The 25,084-nt window shown below is 38.3% G+C and overlaps 1 protein-coding gene across 1 annotated transcript; it reads right to left on the bottom strand.

Moving 5' to 3' along the window:
• Nucleotides 1–796: 796 nt before the first annotated feature.
• Nucleotides 797–20,903, bottom strand: MFS9 (major facilitator superfamily transporter 9). The gene is made up of 11 exons (XM_028310031.1): nt 20,759–20,903; nt 17,884–18,194; nt 16,297–16,415; nt 10,013–10,127; nt 9,141–9,315; nt 5,811–5,911; nt 5,148–5,304; nt 3,590–3,762; nt 3,085–3,188; nt 1,594–1,714; nt 797–1,040 (listed from the first exon to the last, which is right to left on the bottom strand). Exons 1-11 carry the CDS (start codon nt 20,901–20,903, stop codon nt 798–800), a joined length of 1,764 nt encoding a protein of 587 aa, XP_028165832.1. The 3' UTR covers nt 797.
• Between the last annotated feature and the right edge of the window lie 4,181 nt (nt 20,904–25,084).

Raw genomic sequence — 25,084 nt, 5'->3', positions numbered from 1 at the left:
TTATTTAATAGCTGAATTGGTTAGATTATTAATAATGAAAATTCAGTTACTGAATAAAACACGAAGAAATTTAAGCACTATTACAAGGTCACAAGACTTGGTTTCGTGGTCTTCCATAACCTTACGAACTAAATATACTTTGCTGCTCGACATTTGTGGTCCAATTCAAATTACATCTACTATAGTCTGGTCTGCGAGCACGTAGAATTTTGTCCAATGACCCCAAGCTACCCATTTTTATCGCTCGCGCGTAATTATGTTGCTGTCGCGCTCGCACACTCACTGCGGGCGCCCGTCGCACAGTCGCGACATACAGCAATATAATTACATGCGAGCGATAAGGATGGGTAGCTTGGGGTCATTGGACAAAATTCTACGTGCTCACAGACCGGGCTTTAGACCTAAAGTTGAAATTATTAATAATACTTCAGTAACTCCATAAAAACGAAAAATCCTCACTCCATAAAAAATTAGGCGCTATTACAAAGTCACAAGACTGGATTTCGTGGTCTTCCATAACTTTACGAACTAAATATACTTTGCTGCTCGTCATTTGTGGTCCAATTCAAATTACATCTACTATAGTCTGGTCTGCGAGCACGTAGAATTTTGTCCAATGACCCCAAGCTACCCATCCTTATCGCTGGCGCGTAATTATATTGCTGTCGCGACTGGCACCTGCAGTGAGTGTGCGAGCGCGACAGCAATATAATTACGCGGGAGCGATAAGGATGGGTAGCTTGGGGTCATTGGACAAAATTCTACGTGTTCACAGACCAGACTATACTTTACAATACTTACATTTCCGAGTTCTGATCCATAGCCTTGTTATCATACCCGTATGCAACGCCATCAATCCCGTACCGACTGTTCTCGCGTTGCGTTGCGACTGACGCGCCATCTGTGTCGAAACTCGCGTCGGAGTCTACTTCAACCACCCAATGTTGTTTTTCGGCTGAGCAGAATATTCCGTAGATTATGGCGCCGATTAGATAGATGATGCTGGATATGAAGAACACGATGCGCCATTGTTCTGCGGTCTGGAAAAGTGAAAAGAATTTGTTAGGTTACTACAGTCAATAACAATAAATTGTAGACATTTGCTTGACTTTATAGCTCCATACACATCTGATAAGGTATCGTTTCTGTTCGGATAATTTGATTGATTCCAAGTCTACTAACTGGAGATAATAGCACATACTGCAACTATAAAGACGCCATACATTTATAAGTCTAATGTCCGTTTTTACCATCAATCCCTAATTTTAAGTGACCCCTATGAAAACAAAATTCCTGTTAAGTGTTACCATAGGGGTCACTTAAAAATTAGGGATTGATGGTCAAAACGGGCATAAACCTCTTATAACCGCGGAAACGTGTTTTGGACTTATTGTTGTTGTGATAAATGTTGTAAAACAGAGGTGGAATTGTGTAAAACAATCGTAATCATTTGACAGTTCATAACGTACGATGAAGTCATTTAAACAAAGTGTTTGACAGAATAATCGTACGTTATGAACTGTCAAATGATTACGATTGCTTTATACAATTCCACCACAGAACGTATTACAACTAATTTAAGTGTCATTTTACCTTGTCAGTGACGATGGCGCCGGCAAGAGGCGGGCTGATGATGCCAGGCAACGTAGCCACGGTGTTAGACACGCCCATTAGTACGCTGGCATGCGGTGGCGCGATATCCAAGTGGTTTACACTGAAATTGGCAATAATAAATACGTAAATAAGCTTGTTAGGGAAGACCGCCTAAACGGTGGACAGACGATATCCGGCAACAGGCTGGAGTGACTGGATGCGTGTGGCCAGGGACAGAAGTCGGTTAGAGGGTTGAAGAGGAGGCCTATGTTCGAAGGCGAACCCAAAGGCTGCTATAGAAGCTTTTTAGCAAGATGAAAAAGTCAAAAACTAATTAAATTAAACTAGATAAGTTAAATTATTAAAACAGTCATCATAATGTTATTTAATCTAAATTGTAGTAACACGAGGTTCTCAAAACCAGTAGGCAAATGGAGAAGTTGGCCTACTATAGTCCCTACGTTAGCCAGACGGATTGGGGAGGCCTGAAGATCACATTTTCTCTTTTAATTGCCTATACGATATTCACGGGAAAAGGAGGTGGTGGTCATATTCTACTCTGCAGCATATTAATGTTTGATTTGTTTGTAAGTAGGCGATTTATTTATTATGTTACTTGTTCTTAAAGGTAGCTTTTCGAACTAAGCGTCACTGACGCAGCGTCTTTAGCTTTGGTCTTAAAGGTAGCCTTTCGAAGCGAGTTATAGTCCATTCAGCGTAAGATGGTGATTATGACAGTTCTATTTAGTGAGGCGCTCCTTATAAACCTAATCGATATTTTTTAGAATCGAGAATATTTTCTATAGAAATCTAATCGCCTTTTATTTCTTTTATTTTTAATCTTGATCAAAATTATATCCATGAATTTGAACTACCTGGAAATTGAATAAACGTGAATATTCTTAGTGGTACAAAATAAATCTCAAAGAATTAAATATGTGCATTTTATTCAATAAAACATCAAAATAACAATAACAAACAATACGTGGAGAAATCGCATAAAACAAAACCGTCCTAAAAGGCAAACGCACACGTACTGACTTAGCTTTGACCTGCCTGAGATAATAATCGTGATTCGATGGTAAGATGACCACCATGCCGATTACTGATTTATTGCGATTGTTTATGTCCCATCCATATGAGCAAAAGTTCCGACTAACGCAGAAGCAATTCATTTAATATTTTTTCTCATTTTTTTCTAAATAATAAACTAATAAATAATTAGAAATTCTTGTTTAGTTTAATTGAGAAAGATTAGTGATTGATATTTTGGAAGGATGAAAACACACAAAAGTAATTGATTTTTACAACTCAATATTTTTATTAGCAGAAAGTTATAATCATAAAACGAAACGTTTTATCTGTCTAAATCACCATCATAAGTTGAATGAACTATAGTGACGCGGCGTTGGTGGCACAAGACCAAAGCTAAAGACGCTGCGTCTGTGACGCTTAGTTCGAAAGGCTACCTTTAAAGTTAATTTTTCATACCTAAATCCAGACCACGCGAAGCCTCCCAATCCAACCGCGATGGTGAGGCAGATCAAACAGCTGGTCACAGTCGTAGCGTATGCAGCTGCTACCATGAATATTGTCTGAAAAACAAATAAATAAATAGATAGATAACCCTTGGACATTTTACATGACGATATAAAGGCTTCAACACCATGCCATCACGTCTGTCTGAAATACAATACAATGCCATTACGTCTAGTCTGTCTGAAATACAGTTTTGCATGTAAACAATTTTTTTTGCATGTAAAAATGTATAAAATAGTTTTTGATTTGGTTACAAAAAAAAGACCTTGATATTTTTCCTATACAGCGCCATCTATGATTCTATTACGTAATTCTTTACATCCCGTGCTTTATACAAAATAGCATCTATAAATTAATGGTTTCGGTCACTACCAATAGATGGCGCTATATACAAAAAGTAAAAACTCCTCAACTCGCCTCAAATTGACTGTTGATTTTGAATTCAGAACCTTATTACCTGCGAAATAAAAGCGCCGCAGTTGAACAGCTTCCTGATATTGGTCCTCGTCAACGTCCCTCTCCTTAGAAGCCAGTCGGCTAAGTGTCCCGCCACTTGAAGTACTATGGCCATGGCGAGATATGGTACAGCAGCTAACCAGCCAGTTTGGGACGTCTCGAACTTGAACACGTCTGGAATTTGAGATAGTGGGATATTGAGTAAAATAAACATCTAATATCTTTATCATCATCATTATTTCAGAAACAGGACGTCTACTGCTCCCCCAATGACTTCTATATCGCACGGTTGGTAGCGGCCTGCATCCAGCGCCTTCCTGCTACCTTTGTCAGGTCGTCGGTCCACCTTGTGGGTGGACGTCCTACGCTACGTTTTCCGGTATGTGGCCTCCACTCCAGAACCTTGCTGCCCCATCAGCCGTCAGTTCTGGGTACTAACATCTTACCAAAAAACAAATTCAAATATTTTTTTAAGTTGAAATTAGCTTAAAACTGCCTCAGGTGAGAATTGAACCCACGACATTTCGCTAGCTGGCTGGCTTCAATAACCTGTAGTCGAATTCTTGGTCACGGCATGCCCTAGCATTCATTTGACGACAGAGAATTAACGACGCAGGTCATAATAGCTTATATCGAGCGTGTTCCTTTTAATGTAGGTATTACGAATGGCTGCACAGCTTATTTCTATTACTTTTGTTCTCGCTGAAGTGCGCCATGACGATTGCCCACACCGGTGCTGACGTCAGCATGGCGCGCCACGGGTGTCACGTATTATAAGCCCTGCTGAACTTAGACATACCTTGCATAAAAGTAGGCAGGAACGTAAGCAGCGTGTAGAAGCCCCAGTTTTCACTGAAGTGCGCCATAACGATGGCCCACACCGGTGCTGACGTCAGCATGGCGCGCCACGGGTGTCGTATTGTAGTCCTGCTAACTTTGATATACCTTGCATGAAAGTGGGCAGGAACGTAAGCAGCGTGTAGAAGCCCCAGTTTTCACTGAAGTGCGCCATGACGATGGCCCACACAGGTCTGACGTCAGCATGGCGCGCCACAGGTGTCATGTGTTATATTATACCTCGTCAAACTCAGACATACCTTGCATGAAAGTAGGTAGGAACGTAAGCAGCGTGTAGAAGCCCCAGTTTTCACTGAAGTGCGCCATGACGATGGCCCACACCGGTGCTGACGTCAGCATGGCGCGCCACAGGTGTCACGTGTTATAATATACCTCATCAAACTCAGACATACCTTGCATAAAAGTAGGCAGGAACGTAAGCAGCGTGTAAAAGCCCCAGTTTTCACTGATGTGCGCCATGACGATGGCCCACACTGGCGCTGACGTCAGCATGGCGCGCCACAGGTGTCACGTGTTATATTATACCTCGTCAAACTCAGACATACCTTGCATAAAAGTAGGCAGAAACGTAAGCAGCGTGTAGAAGCCCCAGTTTTCCCTGAAGTGCGCCATGACGATGGCCCACACCGGTGCTGACGTCAGCATGGCGCGCCACGGGTGTCACCGTCACGTGTTATAAGCCCTGCTGAACTCAGACATACCTTGCATGAAAGTAGGTAGGAACGTAAGCAGCGTGTAAAAGCCCCAGTTTTCACTGAAGTGCGCCATGACGATGGCCCACACCGGTGCTGACGTCAGCATGGCGCGCCACGGGTGCCGTGTGTGCGAGCCTTCCACTGCTTGAGTGCCACGAGACTCCTGCAATGGGATTCATGAAACTGGTTACAATCAATCACCAAGAAAGATATTTTTCAGTGGTGACTGAGTTTGTTCCGGCGTTTCTTCTCAGCACTTGCCATATGTTTTCCTCGAAGCGCTGGTAGGGCCCAAAAGATAAGGAGACATGTAAAGTGCCCCATAAGGGCTACCTTTTCTTTTTTTATTATTTTCTATAATAATATTTTGACGTTCATAAGTGCCACTTGTGGTCTAAACTGAATAAATACTTTTGATTTTGATTTAAATATTTTCAATATTTTCTGTGTCCATTGCTAAACATAGGCTTGCATCTAACGCCTACTGGCAATCTTTATAAGGTCGTTTGTACACTTTGCATTGCGTAATAGGTCTTGTACCAGATTCTCTTTGCAATTTCTTTGTCAGTAGTTAGTTCTAAAAGGGTTTTTTGCCTTCTTTCGTGCTTAAACATCTCAATAATCATGAGCGAAGTTTTAAATTAGAAAAGGAAATTTATTTTTTCATACCTGTATGTATTTTAGTTCAGCCGGAGTTATAAGAGGGTCTTTTTCAGGCGACTCCTTGACCACCAACCACCATATCGTCGTCCACACCAGTCCCATTATTCCTGTAAATAAACACGCGTAAAATTGACAAAACTGAACTTTATTACGATCAGATAAGATACCGGCGTAACTGCCGCTGAGTACGAACGAGAGAACGTTGCCACCTTTGTTACAATATCGACCTTATTCCGTCTACATAATGTTGCGAAAGTTGCGAATGCGAAAGTGGCGACGCGTTGCAATATCACTCTTATCACAGTTACATAAGGTGCCACAGCATCTGGAGGCCTTTGTAATTGCATTATCACCTTGGACGAACAAACCACTGGACGCGTAACGAGTGACGTTTTCGTCTTTACCCCGCTAGCACTTACCAAGGCTAAATTAGCCATGGTAAATGTTGTCAGGTTGTCACTTTGTCAGTATGACGCGAGCTCTCGAAGAGTAAAAATATCACGAAAAATGGGTAAATGCGCCGTACCTTATTGCAAAAATTATTCCGGTCACACAAGAAATGTTTCTTATCACGCGTAAGTACATTTTAAATCTATTAAAGTAGCTATTTTTTCGTAAAATAAATAAAATTTGATATGTAAACAAAATATGATTACGTCATTTTAAAAAGTACTCATTGTACATGTAAATGCTTAAAACATGTAGCATATTTAATTTGGTTGGATTATAGGTTTCATTCATTCATTCACATCTCATTTTTTATGACGTAAAGGGCTTGAAAAATGTCGATAAGTTTATCGATATACCAAACAAACTGAAACTGAAATTATTCAAATTAATTTAAGATTTCCAGTGGATCCAAATAGAAGGAGAAAGTGGATAGAGGCAGTCAGAAGACAAAATACGTGGATTCCAACTAAAAACCACTGCATTTGTAGCATTCATTTTGCGGAAGAATGCTACAATGCCAATTCTACGAAACAGAGAAAACTGCACAAAGATTCTTTAGATAGTGCATCCGTACTGCAAGCGCTACAAAGCAATACATTGTCATAATGTTATCAAATTGTGTTTCATGAAATGTATAGAAATAGGCTATTGATGAAACTTTTGTCCGTGACGTGAGACAGATTATAACATTTGTTGAGACCAAAAGCTAGTTAGCAGTCGATCGTAACAGAATATTACTTGTTTATTGCTTTACGAATTTGATAATGATAACACAGCAAAAAAATATTTCACCTAGTTACCTACCTATATGAATAATTTGTAATATTATTTGTACCTATGATTTACCAATGGCACTATAATAAACACGATACAATAATTAATTATTGTCTTTTAATTAAAGAAACTTTCAATAATAAATCAATCCATAATTCATTTATCTCGTTAGGTTCATTCATTCATTCATTTACATAACTATCGATAAAAATTTACGATCTTTTCCCAGCACTAAATGTCATTATTTGACAATTGTCAAACCTCTCCCCCCGCAAAAAGTGGTTGATCGTGTTTCCTTAGAAATCTTGTAGGTTTCGTGTCCAGTGGTTTATTCGTCCAAGATTATCACCCTTATTATTACACCTCATCATCATCATCATCATCATCTCAGCCATAGGACGTCCACTGCTGAACATAGGCCTCCCCAATGCTTTCCATGTTGCCCGGTTGGTAGCGGCCTGCGTCCAGCGCCTTCCTGCTACCTTTATGATGTCGTCGGTCCACCTTTGGGTGGACGTCCCACGCTGCGTTTTCCGGTACGCGGCCTCCACTCCAGAATATCGACCTTATTCCATCTACAGAAGGTATAATACTCACCGAACACGTAGAATATCCCCGGCCAGCCGGTATATTTCGCGAGCATGGAACACACAGGCATAGACACCACAGTGCCGGCGTAACTACCGCTGAATGCAAACGTTGCTCTGTTGCATTATGAACCTTATTCCATCTAAAGCCCGGTCTCCGAGCACCTAGAATTTTGTCCAATGACCCCAAGCTACCCATCCTTATCGCTCGCGCGTAATTGTGTTGCTGTCGCGCTCGCACATTCACAGTCGCGACAGCAATATACCTAATTACGCGCGAGCGATAAGGATGGGTAGCTTGGGGTCATTGGACAAAATTCTACGTTCTCGACGACCAGACTATACATAAGGTATAATACTCACCGAAAACGTAGAATATCCCCGGCCAGCCGGTATATTTCGCGAGCATAGAACACACAGGCACCACGGTGCCGGCGTAACTACCGCTGAATGCGAACGTTGAAATATCGCCCTTATTATATCAGAATAAGGTATAATACTCACCGAATACGTAGAATATTCCAGGCTAGCTGATTCATCATAGCGTGCATGTATGAAGAAAACAAGCTGCCGGTTTAACTGCCGCTGAATGTAAGCGTTGTCTTTGTTGCAATATCGACCTTATTCCATCGACATAAGGTATAATACTCACCGAACACGTAGAATATCCCCGGCCAGCCGGTATATTTCGCGAGCATGGAACACACAGGCATAGACACCACAGTGCCGGCGTAACTACCGCTGAATGCAAACGTTGCTCTGTTGCATTATGAACCTTATTCCATCTAAAGCCCGGTCTCCGAGCACGTAGAATTTTGTCCAATGACCCCAAGCTACCCATTCTTATCGCTCGCGCGTAATTATGTTGCTGTCGCGACTGTGCGACGTGCGCCCGCAGTGAGTGTGCGAGCGCGACAGCAACATAATTACGCGCGAGCGATAAGGATTAAGGAGAAAATTTTACGACAACCAGACTATACATAAGGTATAATACCACAGAAAAATAATAAGTACTACGTAAAGAAGTTTTACTTCGCGAAGGTATTTAAAAAAATGTATGCTCAATGTCATTAACAATATGGTGTAATTTAGCTTGTCTCAAGAGTCAAGCAAGTTTATCAGAAGTTTTGTGTCAGTGATCAGTACTGCGCCGAAGCTATAGGGCTGACTTCGGTAAAATGATGTGACGTGAGGTGCCAATCTGCAGAAAATGGCGGAGGAAATACATGATTTAGCATGAATTATCATGAATAATATTAACTACTTATTTACCTCTCAGTGTCTTGAGGCAACTTAAAAAAGTACATTCTGTGTTTTTATTATTATTTAGGCAGTTAAATACTGCACAGTATTTAGTACACCATTTTCTGTATTTTTTTCCATCATACACAAGAATACGCGTGCGTGAGTCAATGTTCGCTCGTATGTGAGGCCTTGTCGAATAGTACTCTTGTAGGGGGCAATCGTGCCTGTTTTGTTTTCGATGTACAAACTCGCGGAGATGAACAGGCCTGATAATACTCACCAAAAACGTAGAATATCCCCGGCCAGCCGGTATATTTCGCGAGCATGGAACACACAGGCATAGACACCACGGTGCCGGCGTAACTACCGCTGAATGCGAAAGTCGCGAGGCGCGCGCGCTCCTCGCTTGGCGCCCAGCGGGCCCATACCGCGTGGATGCAGGGATACGTCACACCCTGGTAAGAATATAGAGGTTAGAGAAAAAAAAACACAAGAGAATATTTTTTTAGACTAACGGTTAAAAATGAAAATTATGTCAAACTTACTAACTGTCTTACTCTGTCTGATTGTCTGTCTGTCCGTCTGTCTGTCTGTCTGTCTGTCTGTCTGTCTGTCACGCTTTCACGCCTAAACCTCTGAAGCGATTTTGACGAAATTTGGCATAAAGATAGTTTGAGTCCCGGGAAAGGACATAGGATAGATTTTATCCCGGTTTTTGTGACAGGGACGCGCGCGATAAGGTTTTTCTGTGACAGACAAAATTCCACGCGGGCGAAGTCGCGGGCGGAAAGCTAGTAAATACATAAAACAAAAAAAATGTTTTATTCGATTTCAAAGTCTAAATAATCAGGTGTCTTTTAAGAAAAAATATTTTTGTGATTGTTATGTTTTGTGTTTACTACTTGCTTCAAAGACATCATTGTACCAGTAAACATGCTGTCCTGAAACTGAGATAATAATTATTATGGTTGTTCTTAAATTTGTGAAGAGAATGTGCCTCGAGCTGATAAGTTGTAGTAGAGAAACTAACATTCAAGAGATAAGACGACTAAGACCGATAAAAATAAGCTATTATTTACGTAATTTTGGGCTGTCAGATTTAAATATTTAACATACTTCGCGTATCAAGTATTTAGTACTACTAAATATTACCTCAAAAAGTCCTTCCACTACCCGCACAGCGATAAGCAGGCCGGTGCTTGTATACGCCAATGGCGGCGTCAGTAGAGTCAGCAGCGATGTGGCCCCGATGCCTATCGCGAACACCCTGGAACACCACAGAAGATGGTATTGAGTGAAGAAGATAAATCTGTACCCCCAGTGAAAAGGGAGTTAAGTCGAAAATGGTGATTTTTGGGAAATCGCATTTGAAGTTAAAAAAAATCCTGCTTCATCGCTATTAGAGATAACTTGGTGAAATATTTTTTAGGTGAAAGGTAATGTTACATATAATTAGGCAGTGTGCCAGTTTGTGAAATATAGCATGTGGTTTTTTCGTAATTAAATAAAAACACAGTTATATCACCATGCACGACAACTTTACATTCGTGTAAAGTGATGTAATGAGACATAAATCATTTTACACCACACTGAATTGACCACACGCTATCAAGTGTAAAGTGATACACTTTCCGCCATTTCTGTTGTTAATTTTTTGTTTCTTCAATTTTAGAAAAAGTTGTAAAACAAACATAAGTAATTACACTATGAGGAATCATTATTTCAGGTTATTTAGGGTAAATCGTCTAAAAATTGTTACTTATATCAATATACACCAATTTTGTGGTGAGAAAAAAAATGTGTAAACTGATCTAACTAACATAACAGCGATCTAAGTATCCAAATCATTATGTGTAAAGTGATATAAGTGGCGATTGTAAAGGAATAAGGCTAGAATTTGAGACTGAATTCTAATTATTTACTGCTTAAATGTTTATACTGATCTGAAACTACTATTTTATTAATTATTACACCATATACCATGAATGATATCGGCCTAAATCACATACATTATCTCCTATTTTAAAGAAAGTATAGCTGATGCAATTGTGTAGTAAAGACCAGAAACAACAATGGTTTCACATCAACTAATTAGACAGGAGACAGAAAAAAGTTAGTTTTCTACAATTAACCTATAAGGAATCAATTCCTGGACCAGAGATGGTGATGTCAAGCTATATTGATTGCCTTTTGGCTACAGAAGGATAACATAAAAGTAAAGTCATAAAATGCATTTGTTTTCAACAAAGAGGCTTTTAAAAAGCCCTTTAACACGTCCTAGTATTACATGAACCCTACTTTTATTTTGGGACATAAATGGGCCAGTGCTGAGAAGAAGCAGCGCAAGAAATTTAGCCACCCTTGTCAGCCTCTTCTTAAATCATAAATAACTTGAAAAATGCCTGGCGGGAATCTTCTTAAATCAATAGAGACATGAATTAACAAGACATGTTATACTTGCGAGCTAAGCAGATAAAGTCCAGCCACACATGCCATTTACATAATTATTTACTTTATACATAGTATCCATTCATAAGGCCTTTCGTAGTTAGTTTTGCAGGACAATCGAATATTGCACTTCTTAGCCTTTTGATTAGACCATTATGCGCTATTTGTAGTTTATCTTCCTATTCCAACCACTCCAGATCCCCCAGGTGGCAGCAGCCTATTTAAGTCGCTACAGGCATTCTGCAGCGACCATGGTGTTTGGAGAATTTGAGCCTGTTGATCTGCTACGCTTGTGCACTCCTTGTGCACGTGCTGCGGTTTTTCTTCTGCCTCCATGCATCTTCTGCACAGTAGGCTGTCTGTAACAGCTATATTGTGTAGATATTTGTTTAACATACCTGTTATTACACTTAGGACCTTGCGGATGTTGTCCCTGTTTAGTCTTATGAGGCTGCGGGAGAACTTTTTCGATATATCCACAACTGCATCTTTTGTTAGCCTGCATCTTTTGTTAGCCTGCATCTTTCACAATCTTCCCATTCTGTGTGGTGTTATTTTTCTACTTTGGAGCACAGCCAGGTCTTGATCTGTGCTTATGGTATCGGCATTATAATTGTTCCGGACCAAATACCGTCGTGTACGATCCCCTTCTGGCCAGTTCATCTGCTGCGTCGTTGCTCAAGGAGTTACTGTGCCCTTTGATCCACCGGAGTGCAGGGTAACACCATTTGCGTCTGCAATGACTTAGGAGCGCGTCATGGCATTCCAATATAAGTATTATTATGTAGTATATTAAGTTGCTTTGTATTGCTTGCACTATCTGAGATTATTTTTATATTCAGACCTCGGATGTCTATGGTTGCAACCGCCTGTGCTGCTCTGATTGCATTCTGCTTGGAAAATTGTATTGTGTTTATCTAGTGATGTTGATATTCTTAGTATATTTAGGTAATTCGAGAAGACACCAGCTAACCTTTTTGGGTTTTGGAGCCGTCATTGTATATCCTAACTTCATTGATTCCAGAGCAATCTTGCATTTCCGCTGTAAGCTGGATATTATATTTCCAGTCGAAGATGTGAACACAGGGAATTCTGTCGATGGGTGCCTCGGTGAGAGGTATTTCTTTTATTAGGGTTTTGTGCAGGATCGTGGAATGTCCTGTCTCCTTGTTTTGCTTCTATATGCCGTTCTTACCTTTAAGTCTTAGAGCGGCTGCTTGCGCTTCATCCTGAATGAAGAGGTCTAAAGATCTAAGATTCAGAAGGTACTCAAGTGATGTCGATGGAGTGGTTCTCATGCAACTAGTGGCCGCTATGCTGACTAGGCGTTGCAGGCTTTGGAGTTTTGATCTTGCTGTGGATAGTTGTGTTCTGTGCCACCACACAAGTGATCCATAATAATATATGTAAGAGGGCCATATAACCGACGTGTAGAGCCAAAGTGTTATCTTTGGGTTGAGACCTCATCTACTACCAATGAGTCTCTTGCACTGATGGAATGCTATATAGGCCATTTTTATTTTGTTCTCGACATGACTCGCCCAGTTCAATTTGTTGTCAAAGGTGATGAGTTTTGTTTATAAAGAGTTCTGGTAGTTGGAGCTCTTGTAAATTCGATAATGCACTTATTAAGTAATTTTATTGACAACGTTAGGCACTATGAATTCAATTTATATGTTTTACTAGTAGATATTTACCATTTTTTATTAAAACTATTAACTAAAATTCTTTGATTTCAAAACTACGACATTATTTTTTCCTTTATTGTGAAGTTATATCATTTTACACCAAATAATTAACCAAATTATTAGTTGCGATTTTCAAATGTTTTTGATCTAAGTAACTTACAACATTTTACACATGTACGAAACTTTTGTGGTTAATGGTATTAGTCTAATTGAATCACTATACACAAAATAAATAATCTTTTGTCTTTTACTTTTTGTGCTATAAATTAAGTTACATTCTTTTTCACCAACCAACAGTACATAGTTTTTTTTGTGTATATTAATATGAGTCATCTTATATTGTTAATCACAAACTCAATCTGAACAACTTCAATCGTGTAAAAAGTAGTAACACGAGTCATACCTCTTGACACAATAAAAAAGTGAAAGAAGCCTCCGGTACACTTTGTTAAAAGTAGACATGTATCAATATACACGAAAGAAAACTCAAAATTGGTTCACAAAGCCTTACTTGTATCATTTGGCACAACATTATTTTCTTTTCTATACGTCGTAGAAACATACCGATTAGATACAAAAATAGCTAATTTTTCAGAGATTTACATTATGTTATAAACTCAATTTTGATCTAAGTCGAGTTAGATCCCTTTTCACTGGGGGTACAGAAATAAGTTGATAGTATAAAAGCGTTTGCAAAAAAACATTTTTAATTTGGGAATAATCTTTGAGGCAACTTGGTAATAATTTTCTCGGGACTACTTTTGATAGTGAGCTTCAGAAATGTTTATTAGAAGAAAAGGTTCTTCTTCGTCTGTGCTTTAAATTTTTTTTAAAGTCTGTAGGTTAACCGAAGCTCACGAAACATAAATATACATACTCTTATACTGCGATAAACTGGTTGATAAATATAATTTGGCCTTTAAAGCTTTATTATTATTGTAGTAGCTAAGCATGCTAAGTTTTTACCAATTTACAAATCATTTTAAAAATGTGTATGAGTAAAGCCTGGTCCGTGAGCACGTAGAATCCCGTCCAATGACCCCAAGCTACCACCCCCTCCATAGCAAGTGGACAGATTCGCAACTGGACAGATTCTCAACTGGACAGATTCTCAGGTGGACGGATTAGCAACTGGACAGGACATGTACAGTCCATAACATAAAAACCTCCTGTACAGTAGTTTGTGTAATATAAATTTGAACCTATATCATGTAATGCATTATTTGAATGAGCTAGTGACATAGTATAAAGAAGGGAAGTAAGTTATCTTCATTCAAACGCACCGCACGCTTGCGCTTGTGTGAGTGTGCCATCCCTTTTTTAGGGTTCCGTAGCCAAATGGTAAAAAACGGAACCCTTATAGATTCGTCATGTCTGTCTGTCTGTCTGTCCGTATGTCACAGCAATTTTTTTCCGAAATGAAAATCATAAGAGCTATACTGCTACTAAACTTGGTAGGTAGGTATTCTGTGAACCGCATTAAGATTTTGATGCAAAAATAAAATAATAATAATAAATATTGGGTGCTCCCCATTCTCAGAACTGAAACTCAAAATTTTTTTTTCATCAAACACATACGTGTATCTAGGATAGGTCTTCAAAATTTGATATCGAGGTTTCTAAAATATTTTTTTTCTAAACCGAATAGTTTGCGTGACAGACGCTTCCAAAGTGGAAAAAATTTGGCCGGTTTTTTTTGTTTCTACAGTTATTTAAAAAAGAATCTAAAATCGTTGATACTAAAATAAGTAGAAGTTTTTATCACTGTATGGCCACCAGCCTCAGATCTGGTTGCGTTCGAAGATACCCACCACTTTGTGAACGTCAGAATGGCGGGTGTATGATCATAGAAATTAACAAAATAAATACGATTAATTAATACCTGATGTGTACCTTGGTGTACCTTTAGTTATTTATTTTGAACTTCTCTAAGATGGGAGCAATTACGATTGCAAAATGAGCCGCCAACCTGATATCAGGTTGGCGGGTGTATGCTGAAATTGGACGAAGCAGGTAAGTTATGGTTTTCTAATATTTATCATTATTTAGTACCTCAGATGTACAATTACAAAATGAGCCGCCAACTTGATATCAGGTTGGCGGCTCATTTTGTAATTGTAATTGTTCCCGTTTTAGGGAGGTACAAAATTAATAACTAAAGGTACACCAAGGTACATCTCAGGTGTTAAAAATTTATATTTATGTTATTCAACTAGCGGCCGCCCGGGACTTCGTACGCTTGGATCTCGTTTTATCCCCCCTTCATCTATCTTACGCGGTTCAGATTGTTTCATACAATTTTTTTTCCCGCTAACTCCCGTTCCCGTGGGAATTTTGCAATATCCTGTTGTAACTAAGCTTTAAGTTTACTAAGGTACCTGCATGCCAAATTTTAAGCGTCTATCTTACGCGGTTTAGATTTTTTCATACAAATGTTTTTTCCCGCTAACTCCCGTTCCCGTGGGAATTTTACAATATCCTGTTGTAACTAAGCTTTCAGTTTAGTAAGGTACCTGCATGCCAAATTTCAAGCGTCTAACTTAAGCGGTTTAGATTTTTCATACAAAAGGATTTTCCCGCTAATTCCCGTTCCCGTGGGAATTCCTAAGTATCCTATAACCTGCCCAGGAGTATAAAGAATAATTGTACCAAGTTTCGTTAAAATCCGCGGAGTAGTTTTTGTTTCTATAAGGAACATACAGACAGACAGACAGACAGACAGACAGACAGATAAAAATTTTACTGATTGCATTTTTGGCATCAGTATCGATCACTAATCACCCCCTGATAGTTATTTTGAAAATATATTTCATGTAGGTACAGAATTGACCTCTCTACAGATTTATTATAAGTATAGATTCTGTGACCATACACCCGCCATTCTGACGTTCACACCACTTTCCATACATTTGTGCCCATCATCCTTTGTCCCGGTATTCAAAAGTTTTTGTTTTTACTTAAATTACTTTAGTTTTATTTTCTATAAATAAAGTCTTTCAATGTATTAACTATATTTCATTGCTCATGACTGTACTCTGTCCAGTTGCTAATCCGTCCACCTGAGAATCTGTCCAGTTGAGAATCTGTCCAATTGCGAATCTGTCCACTTGCTATGGAGGGAAGCTACCCCCCATCCCTATCGCTCGCGCGTAATTATGTTGCTGTCGCGACTGTGCGACGGGCGCCCGCAGTGAGTGTGCGAGCGCGACAGCAACAGGACCAGGCTTTAGTAGGTATTCTTAAACACTCTTTTTATTTGTCCCAGCGCATGCAAGCTATTGTTCATAAAACGGAACGAACCTGTTACCTCCTATTTTAGATGCGAGCCAGCCGCCGGGCAGTTGCGTCACTAAGTACCCGTAGAAGAAGGAGCTCAGTACCAGCCCTTTGGTTTGCGAGCTCCAGTCGAATTCTGGCGCCTGGAAATGGGGAAAACAAGGAATTAATAAGTAAATTATATAAAATATTAATAAATAAAGAAAATAAGTAATAAGTAGGCGCTATTTTGCAACAAAAATGTATATTTTTATGTGCAAGAGCTCTTTGGTCCGTAAGCTTCAGGCGAAACGCCTAATAACGAGGAAAATATAAAAGTGCCTGTATGGAAGACTTATTCCTAAACATTATTACCTATAGTGGGAAGGAATATTTGGAAGATAAATTGTAAAATTACAAATGATACTCCTTCAAATTGGCATGCCTTACTATAAGTTTCTAAAATCTGTAACAATAACCTACGGCATTTTATGAACGTGTGCCTCTTGCATATTTTGCAAAAATACATTGTAAATGTTGTCAACTGTGTCATAAATAAGTGGACCAACAGTACGTCGCGCGAAAACGACTCGCATAATGGAAGACTGTACAAGATCAAAATTTTTATGGCCTCTCAAATCGAGAGGGTTTCGACACCCTCCATTACATACATGCCCCACCATCAGTCGCATAACCTTTCAAAATAGCCCTTATTTCGCTGGGTCAAAGTTCAAACAATTTGAGGAAAAAAATAACTTGGTATACTTTACAGCAAAGTTGGTCAACGCTTAACCCCGTAAATAGGTCATACGTGATCTCTGTACCTTCGACATAAGGTTCATTTTGTTACATCAGGTCTACGTCTGCGATATTAATAAACATTTATAGCCACTTTACAGCTTTCCACAAACGTCTCCGATAGAGTCGGAGGTTTAACAACGCATAAGTTAATAAAAATCCAATAGAGAAACACATTAGACCTCAAATGTGACCTCAAAGTTGGAATGCTTTTATTTTAATATCCGCCGTTATCTTTAAAGGTTAAAATGCATAAACAAACTGAGCAAACAGCAATCTTAGTACACGGTGACGTGTCTCTGCAAATAACACCTGTTGAGATATGTGATTTAGTTAAGATAGGAGTTTTACAACTCACAAAATTTGCTGCCTATTAAATTGCAGAGAATAATTACACTTTGATTGCCAGACGTAACGAGCTAATGGTAGAAATTAATGCATTCACGACTGGTTCAAACAAGGTTGCTTGTTCCATCGAAATGTTTCAGCAGATACGGCTATAAATTCAAAGATAGGGCTCTCTGTAGAAAATTTCAAGAAACATAGAGTAAAATTGAGAACTTCCTCCTTTTTTTAAGTCTTTTAGAATAAAGAAATGATGGTTTTCGTGTGGATCACGGAACAAGTAAACACATGCAGCAGACTGCATCAAGCATCAGGCACATTAGGTTGTGTACTAATGTGCAGTTATTTGTATGTAACCAGGAAATACCTATAATCTGCTATAAGAGCTAAAATACGATATCGCAAGACTGTTGATGGATTCTTTTGAGGAATCATTTGAGGCCTCTAATGCTACCATCAAATAAACAGATGAATTTCTGGGTTACTTACAAATATGATTGTGCCGTTCTCAAGCTTGGTCTCCACTGGTTCTGTCATGGCGACGACCGCTACCGAAAGGTTGGCTCGCAACGCGTACACATTGAAGAAGCCGAAGAAAGCCAGCAGCGCTACCACGAAGCGCCGCCTGTGCCAGAAGCACCACGAACTACTTGTGTGTTCTTTTGTTTTTTCCCTGAAAAAAAAAAAGATGTTCCATTTTATTACCGATAAAAAACAAAAGAAGAAAGTATTTCGTTGGAGAGGGGCGATGCCGATGTTAGTTGGAATATCAAATGAGATTGCCTGGAAGATTGATAGGACTGGAAAGCCTCAACTTGTCTGAATTTATTCTCGGTATCCCTCATTTCATTAATAAAAAGTCTACTTAACGAATACCACTAAGATAAAACTTTGGGTAAAGAAAATTAAACTGATGTTTAAAAATAGCTCAAAAGTATTAAAGGTTGAAACATGGACCTTTTTTATAGTTTGAAATAAATAATTGATTCTTTTTGTATGTAGAATTTAATAAGGTAGGTACATTATCAAAGACAAAAGTGCCTTTTGTTCCGGACAAAGATGTGTTTTTGTAAGTTTGCACTTTGATACTATATAAATGTATCAAAGTAATATAATACCTACGTTAATATATTTTTAAAGTAACTGCTGACGTCTTTGAATATCACTTATTATACAAAAGACGTCATCGACATAGCATTTTTTATGATTTTAGGGGCCGTTGGTCATCATTAGATATGATTATTGACAGGACAAGGTAAAATCAGTAATCATGGTTTAGAAATTCATGAGTGTTGGACTTTACGAAGAGCTCGATAAGTTAAAACTGGATTTACAATTTACATAAAACTATGGTGGGTTTAAATGGTGGTCTATTTATAGATTCAGGTAACTAAGGGCATACATACAGGAATGAGAGATGTGAATAGCCCATGTTTCACTACACATACGACACTGTATTTATTAAAGTTGATAAAGAGGAAGAAAAGTTGTTAAGAAAAGGCATTTTTTTATGTTTTTTTTATGTGACAGGAGGCAAACGAGCAGACGGATCACCTGATGGTAAGTGATTACCGTCGCCCATAGACACCCGCAGACCCAGGGGCGTTACAGGTGCGTTGCCGGCCTTTAAGGTAAAGATACGCTCTCCTCTTGAAAGCTTGCTTGCTTGTTTTAGTTTTAGGTGTTTTCACAGTATACATGGTTGGACTTGGGAGTATAAATTACTCTTAAGTTACTCCAAATGGCGCAGTAATAAATGTAAGCAGCGTAATCTCTGGTCTTGTTTGTCCGGGATGCAAACAATTTTATCTGTCAGCTACGTATTTGCTTCTTTTACAGCAGTACAGCAAAATCTTTTTGGGTAATCTTCAAGAGCATCTGCTTATTTACTATTTTAATTAGTACCTCTACATAAGGTTGGAGTTACAAATAAACCAAGCATAAGGTAACTAATTTTTAGAGCGTGAATTGTTGATAAGGCAAATTGATAAATCTGATGCCTAATCTATACAGTGAAACTCTATTATGCCTAGTCGTAATTCCATAAAATTCCGTGATATTAACTAACGTGCTTTACTTCATAAATGAACTTTCGACTGACAGCAAACTTCCATACAAAATGAGAAAACGTCAGTGTGCTTCAATATTGCAAGCAATATTGTGGGATATTGCATGCGAAAGTTGGCAAGAAATTACACTTTTACACCTGACTGCACGAAGGAGGCAAGGTAATAGATTTCGACTATAAAGATACAATAATCTATACTATATAATATTATAAAGCTGAAGAGTTTGTTTGTTTGTTTGTTTGCTTGAACGCGCTAATCTCCGGAACTACTAGTCCGTTTTGAAAAATTCTTTCAGTTTTAGATAGCCCATTTATCGAGGTAGGCTATACAACATCACGCTACGATCAATAGGAGCAAAGCAATAATGAAAAATGTTCCGGTTTTCACGCGTAGGAAGTCGCGGGCACAGCTAGTAAATTATATTATTATTTGTAGGTTTTTGATTACACGTCAACCACTGTCTTCAGAAAATGAGACATGTTTAATCAAAGTTCTGTTTTCTTTTAAAAGAAAAGTATTTTACTTTCAAAATAGGACAGACAATATCTGTCAAACTAAAAGTTCTAGATTTAAGACAGCATTTACATCAATTATTTCTGAAATACGTTTCGCCGTATTTCATTTTACAGGGCAAATTAGAAATTAACTTTGACAGTTATTCGCAAAGGATGGAAACTTTTTCNCGCGTTACATAAGTTATTTTAAATATTTTCGCGACTTCTTAATAACATTAATTGTACACGAATGTAATGGAAAAAACCGACCAAGAAAAATCAGTCATCTTATTTTATGCGGTGTGATAAAAATGTTAAACTTGGCACTACATACAATTCGGCTGATTGGTCGGTGATGACTGATGAAGGTCAGATTTTAGTTATTTTAACCGGATTCACACATGATGAAAGTGAATGTGTTTATTTATAGCATACGGACCAGTAGCTTTATAGTAGGATTTATAGTAAGGTAAAACATGAGCACAGTTATTATTATTATCTATCCACATATATGTATATCACCATGTTTTAAGCAAATACATTTATTTGATTTTGATTTTATTTTTAGCACTACGTACGAACCAATGGTCGTTCGTTTTACTGGTAAAAAGGTCTGGAATTTTATATTTTAAAAAGTGTAACTGGTGCTAAGCCTAGTATCATATTGAATTGATACAGTTTAGATTGATTGTTGTCTGAATATCCAGTACCTACTTTCTCGCCTACTACTTAAAGAATGTTAAACCCAAGTTCAGAGATCATCATCACAGAAATAGTAATAGAAATGGTAAATACTCGTACCATTAGCATACCTATATTCCTTTCTTAGCTCGAACACGAGTATTATGTCTTTTATCTTTTCTAATTTCCCATGGCCTTGAGCTAATTCCTCGTGCTGGCTGAATGCAGATAGGGGCGGTGTGCTTAAGCGTTTTATCGCAGTCATAAGGAAGCTCCGAGGAAAGTCTTAGGTGGCATGCTGCAAGAAATCCAGCATGATAAAGATGTTATAAATCGTATTCGTGTTGGAATTTTATCATAGTTCCTGCAGTTCACTGAATATGACCAAGGTTACTAATATGGAGCCAATACCTATTCGGTTAAAGCAAAATCGATTTTATTTAGCGTTAATGCAATAGCAGTATAAGCGTTTTATAGCCAGCTATAAGGAAGCTATCTTGGAGGCTGGCGTGGCACGGGCGTCAGGAATCAGGATGATAATGGAATGGTTATTCCTGCAAAATCTGCAAAGTTTACGTAACGACTTCCATCATTGGAACTATATGTACTATAAACAAACGAAAACAACTGTCGCTGATCATAACCATACTGTCCCGCGAACGAATAGAACTCATTACAATTTTAATTTCACGCATGACGCCATTGCCAATCATATTGCAGTGTTTTTTTGCTTCGCTAATTTTATTTATCGTTAGACGAATGACGAAATCGGCGAGAAGGAAGTAAAGTAATTGTCCTTTTGTTTTGGCAACATTTTTAACTTATTCGATTTGTACAAGCAATGTAACAAGTGAAAATTATACAATTTCTTACGAGGAAAGCCCGCAAACCATGTATTGTTCCTTGCATAAAACAGTATTGACATTTCAAATATCAAATTGCTGCCAAGGCCTTCATTTGTGTGCCAAAATTCTGAAGGCACTCGTGCTCGATTCCGCCCAGCCTCCCCGCCCTTCGTCCCCTTGTCCCATAGGACATGGGCCTTTATCAGAGCGGCTTTATGAGCAACATCAGAAGCCGGCACACTTATAAATGGAATCAGGCTTTACTACCCTCCCCTCCGTGGAGGGAACTCGCTGGAAACCCGTAAATATTCTGCGATGCTACCGCTTTTATTTGGAAGCAAAATGGGATTATGCCTTTACGAAAATGTTATCCGTCATTCGGTTATTGGAGTGACCTTAGTAAAAGGGCAGTGTAGAGTTATTCTACTGTCTTCCGCCTGCATGCTTTATTCTGTCTCCAACGTGAATTGTATTAAGGTTTTATTGATTGCTTCTTTGATATCAATAACACACTTGTGTACATATAAATATGTATCATATTTAAAAAGAAACTAACACTGCAAAACGGTGTAAAGCAACACCGTCCAGCGGAAAAGGCTGGACTCGCGGAAAAAATCTCAGCAGAAACGTGCTAGTCACGAATGTTAATATATTTAGATCTGGTTTGTTTTTGTTAGGCAATAGTTAGCATAGTTGGTTAGCGGCGTGTGTGCTCATTGAATATGTATCGCCGAAGGTCGGTCAGTGCCAGCAAGGTTACGACAACCACACAGGTTATCACTTCAGTAATTACCTATAGCAATACTTTAATTAAAGGACTCGGTGACTTGAAAACAACGTGAGCAAACAACAGTAAAGCCACAGATGACTAAAGTATAGCTTCGTTTGTGTTACCATAATGAACTGTATTGCATAAAGTAGCTTTATTTGACCTCAAGGAGTTGAATGTCTTTAATTGAAACCATTGACGAACATTCCCTTCAACAGATGTTGATATCAAAGTGCCGCTTTTTGGGACTTTTTCTTTAAATATCAGTAGGTAGTCAAGTTCATCAGTCCCCTTGAATTTCATAAAATCATTGAGAATATCGTCGCCTGTTTGTCTGTCCTTGGTAGACATAGACAATATAAAGTTCGTTTATTGCTTGGGGAATTCGACATTATTTCGTGAAGACGACTTGCTTACCTGGGCCGCCATTTGTTTGACTTTTAACCGTGAATGATATTTCATGGCCACCTTACTCGTAGTCGTAACAATATTGTAGTACCTATTCTCTAGTTATTTATTTGACGTTCTCACGCTACTCTGAACAGGTTATACAATGGTTTATGTGATCTGTGCAGTATTCTTACTGTATGGTGGATTAGTCACTTAAGTTTCTCTAAACTTTTAAGCCAAGATTACTGTCTAAGGAGTGTAATGAGGACATACCTACGTGATAAATTAAATTATGTATAAGAGCCACAAGGGAGTGTTAGGCAACACAAGTTACATGGTAATGTTCTAGAAATTCAGCAAAATGTATATGATTTATTTTACTTACTTACCCTTGAAGTATGAACGTCCATTAATCGCAGCTTAATTATGTCGTCAGACGTTCATTTATTTAAAAACTGAAGCGAAATTTTCGTTGGCATTTATAAATTCCCTTTGGTTTGTTCCGTTCGCGTCTGTTGAGCGGCGGCCAGATCGCGGGCCGCTCCAGATGATAAATGGCCGCGATTTTTTACTACGAACGAGACATCCATAACTGCCGTAGGTGTTTTATTAAAAACTGGTTGTTGTTTTCGTATAACCCACGATCTCAATAGCCGATGGCCATATTGCGAGAGCAATGTCAGCAATGTGTTTTGGATCTCACAATAAATAGCGCGATGCTTTGCTCAAATTGATAACTCCAACGAAAGTCGAGAGGCTTGCGTATTTTCACCGTTAGTCAAATAATAGGAATTTCCTGAACATTTTCAACGTCACATGTTTTGATGTTTCATAAGCATGACTTATTCACACAGTGAACATTGTCATTATACAGAATTAAATTGTTATTGTCTCTTGGTTGTATAATATGAAAATCAAATTCTGTTAATTGCATTGTTTTTACGTATGATTTATTCAGGTGCGTATGCATTGTATGTAACTGTATGTAAAACAAACATGTGGTTATTTTGATACTGTTTGTTTTGTTGGCTTAATAATAGGTTTTAAGAACCGTAAACGTTAAATTATGTATAGCTACTTGCATTGCCTGTGATTATTACCTGCTCTATGTGTTTAAATCTTAAATACATAATAATATGTGGTATATTAGGAAACAATCATTTTGTATTCTTGTGTTTGTGGTACGCTATTATTTACTCTGCCTACATAGAGTAGCATGTTTACTTCTTGTACTGCTGTAAATTACAGAATTACTGCTTTAATAGACGTGTAATTAACAGTAGTTCTCTATAATCATCGATGTGAGCTACATAGACTTGTCTGGTATTCCATTAAACCAGTTATGAAACAAAGGGTAAAGTAAAATGACATTATAAAGTTTTTTTTAAATGTAATTCCTGCTAGTACTTGATATAGGAACTCTAAAAATTTTACATATTTTCTACTGACTGTATCCAAAAAATTCGAATTGCAAAGCAGTATTTTGCATTTTGGTCCTAATGATACCCATAAAGGGCTCTAAAAGCATTTTGCAGTTACAGTAAGTCACGGAAGCCTATGGCCAGGTATTGTGGTGTCTTATAAATTGTTAACGAGGTCTTTTCAGGCTACCCCTCCTGGAAACGGTTCTCCGGGGGTCCTTTAAACATTGAAGTATGTGCTGTTCCCAGCACCGCTCCCCTTCGCAGAAAGGCTTACTCTGTTATGATTACATTCATTCAAAATCAAAAAATCAAAATCAAAAATATTTATTCAGTTTAGACCACAAGTGGCACTTATGAACGTCACAATAGAAAATAATAAAAAAGGAAAAGGTAGCCCTTATGGGGCACTTTACATGTCTCCTTATCTTTTGGGCCCTACCAGCGCTTCGAGACAAACATATGGCTTTATTATACTTTTTTATTATACTTTGTACAGTTAAAACTTAAAATCCACACTTACATTATGGCTAAAGCCAGTATATTTAAATATCAGAAATATTTAAACGAAATATTAACGACACATACAGACTTCTTATTGTGGCTCCATGTGCTCCAACCAAACCTTTTGATTTGAATTTTGATTAACCTAATTGAAGTGGGCAGTAGACAATAACTCGACCACTTACAAAATTAACTCCTTAATTGATATGGTACTGAGTTTATACTTTTAGCGGACATTTGCTGTATGGAACAAAAATATAATCAAAATTCCAGTAACCTACCTAATTGTCATTGTTTATTATATAGATATTAATATTTAACTTTATTATCAGCATGATGATGAAGCGAACGCATGCCCGCCAAATGTCATTGGGATTGCAAGTCGTAGAACTGAGCGGAACTCGATAAATAAACGTGTTCCTTTATTATAAACTGGAAATACGAAAACAATGTCATTTGCATCATTTTAATCAGAATCATTGTAGAAGAGAAGCAAAGCTACAATGAATTTGGAAAC

This window comes from Ostrinia furnacalis, unplaced genomic scaffold (genome assembly GCF_004193835.3).
Source record: "Ostrinia furnacalis isolate ACB-3 unplaced genomic scaffold, ASM419383v2 OfSCF2870, whole genome shotgun sequence".
In the NCBI taxonomy this organism is placed as follows: Eukaryota; Metazoa; Arthropoda; class Insecta; order Lepidoptera; family Crambidae; genus Ostrinia; species Ostrinia furnacalis.
The sequence above is the reverse complement of the archived record's forward strand: the minus strand, read 5'-3'. Positions and strand labels throughout refer to the sequence as shown.

Excerpts from the sequence above, each read along its gene's own strand:
- MFS9 (XM_028310031.1), bottom strand. The coding sequence starts at position 20,903 with ATGACTGCGATAAAACGCTTAAGCACACCGCCCCTATCTGCATTCAGC. Across the intron at positions 18,195-20,758 it reads GGAATATAGGTATGCTAATG|TCCTATCAATCTTCCAGGCA; the intron begins GTACGAGTATTT and ends GAGGCTTTCCAG. Across the intron at positions 9,316-10,012 it reads TAGTGGAAGGACTTTTTGAG|GGTGTGACGTATCCCTGCAT; the intron begins GTAATATTTAGT and ends TATTCTTACCAG.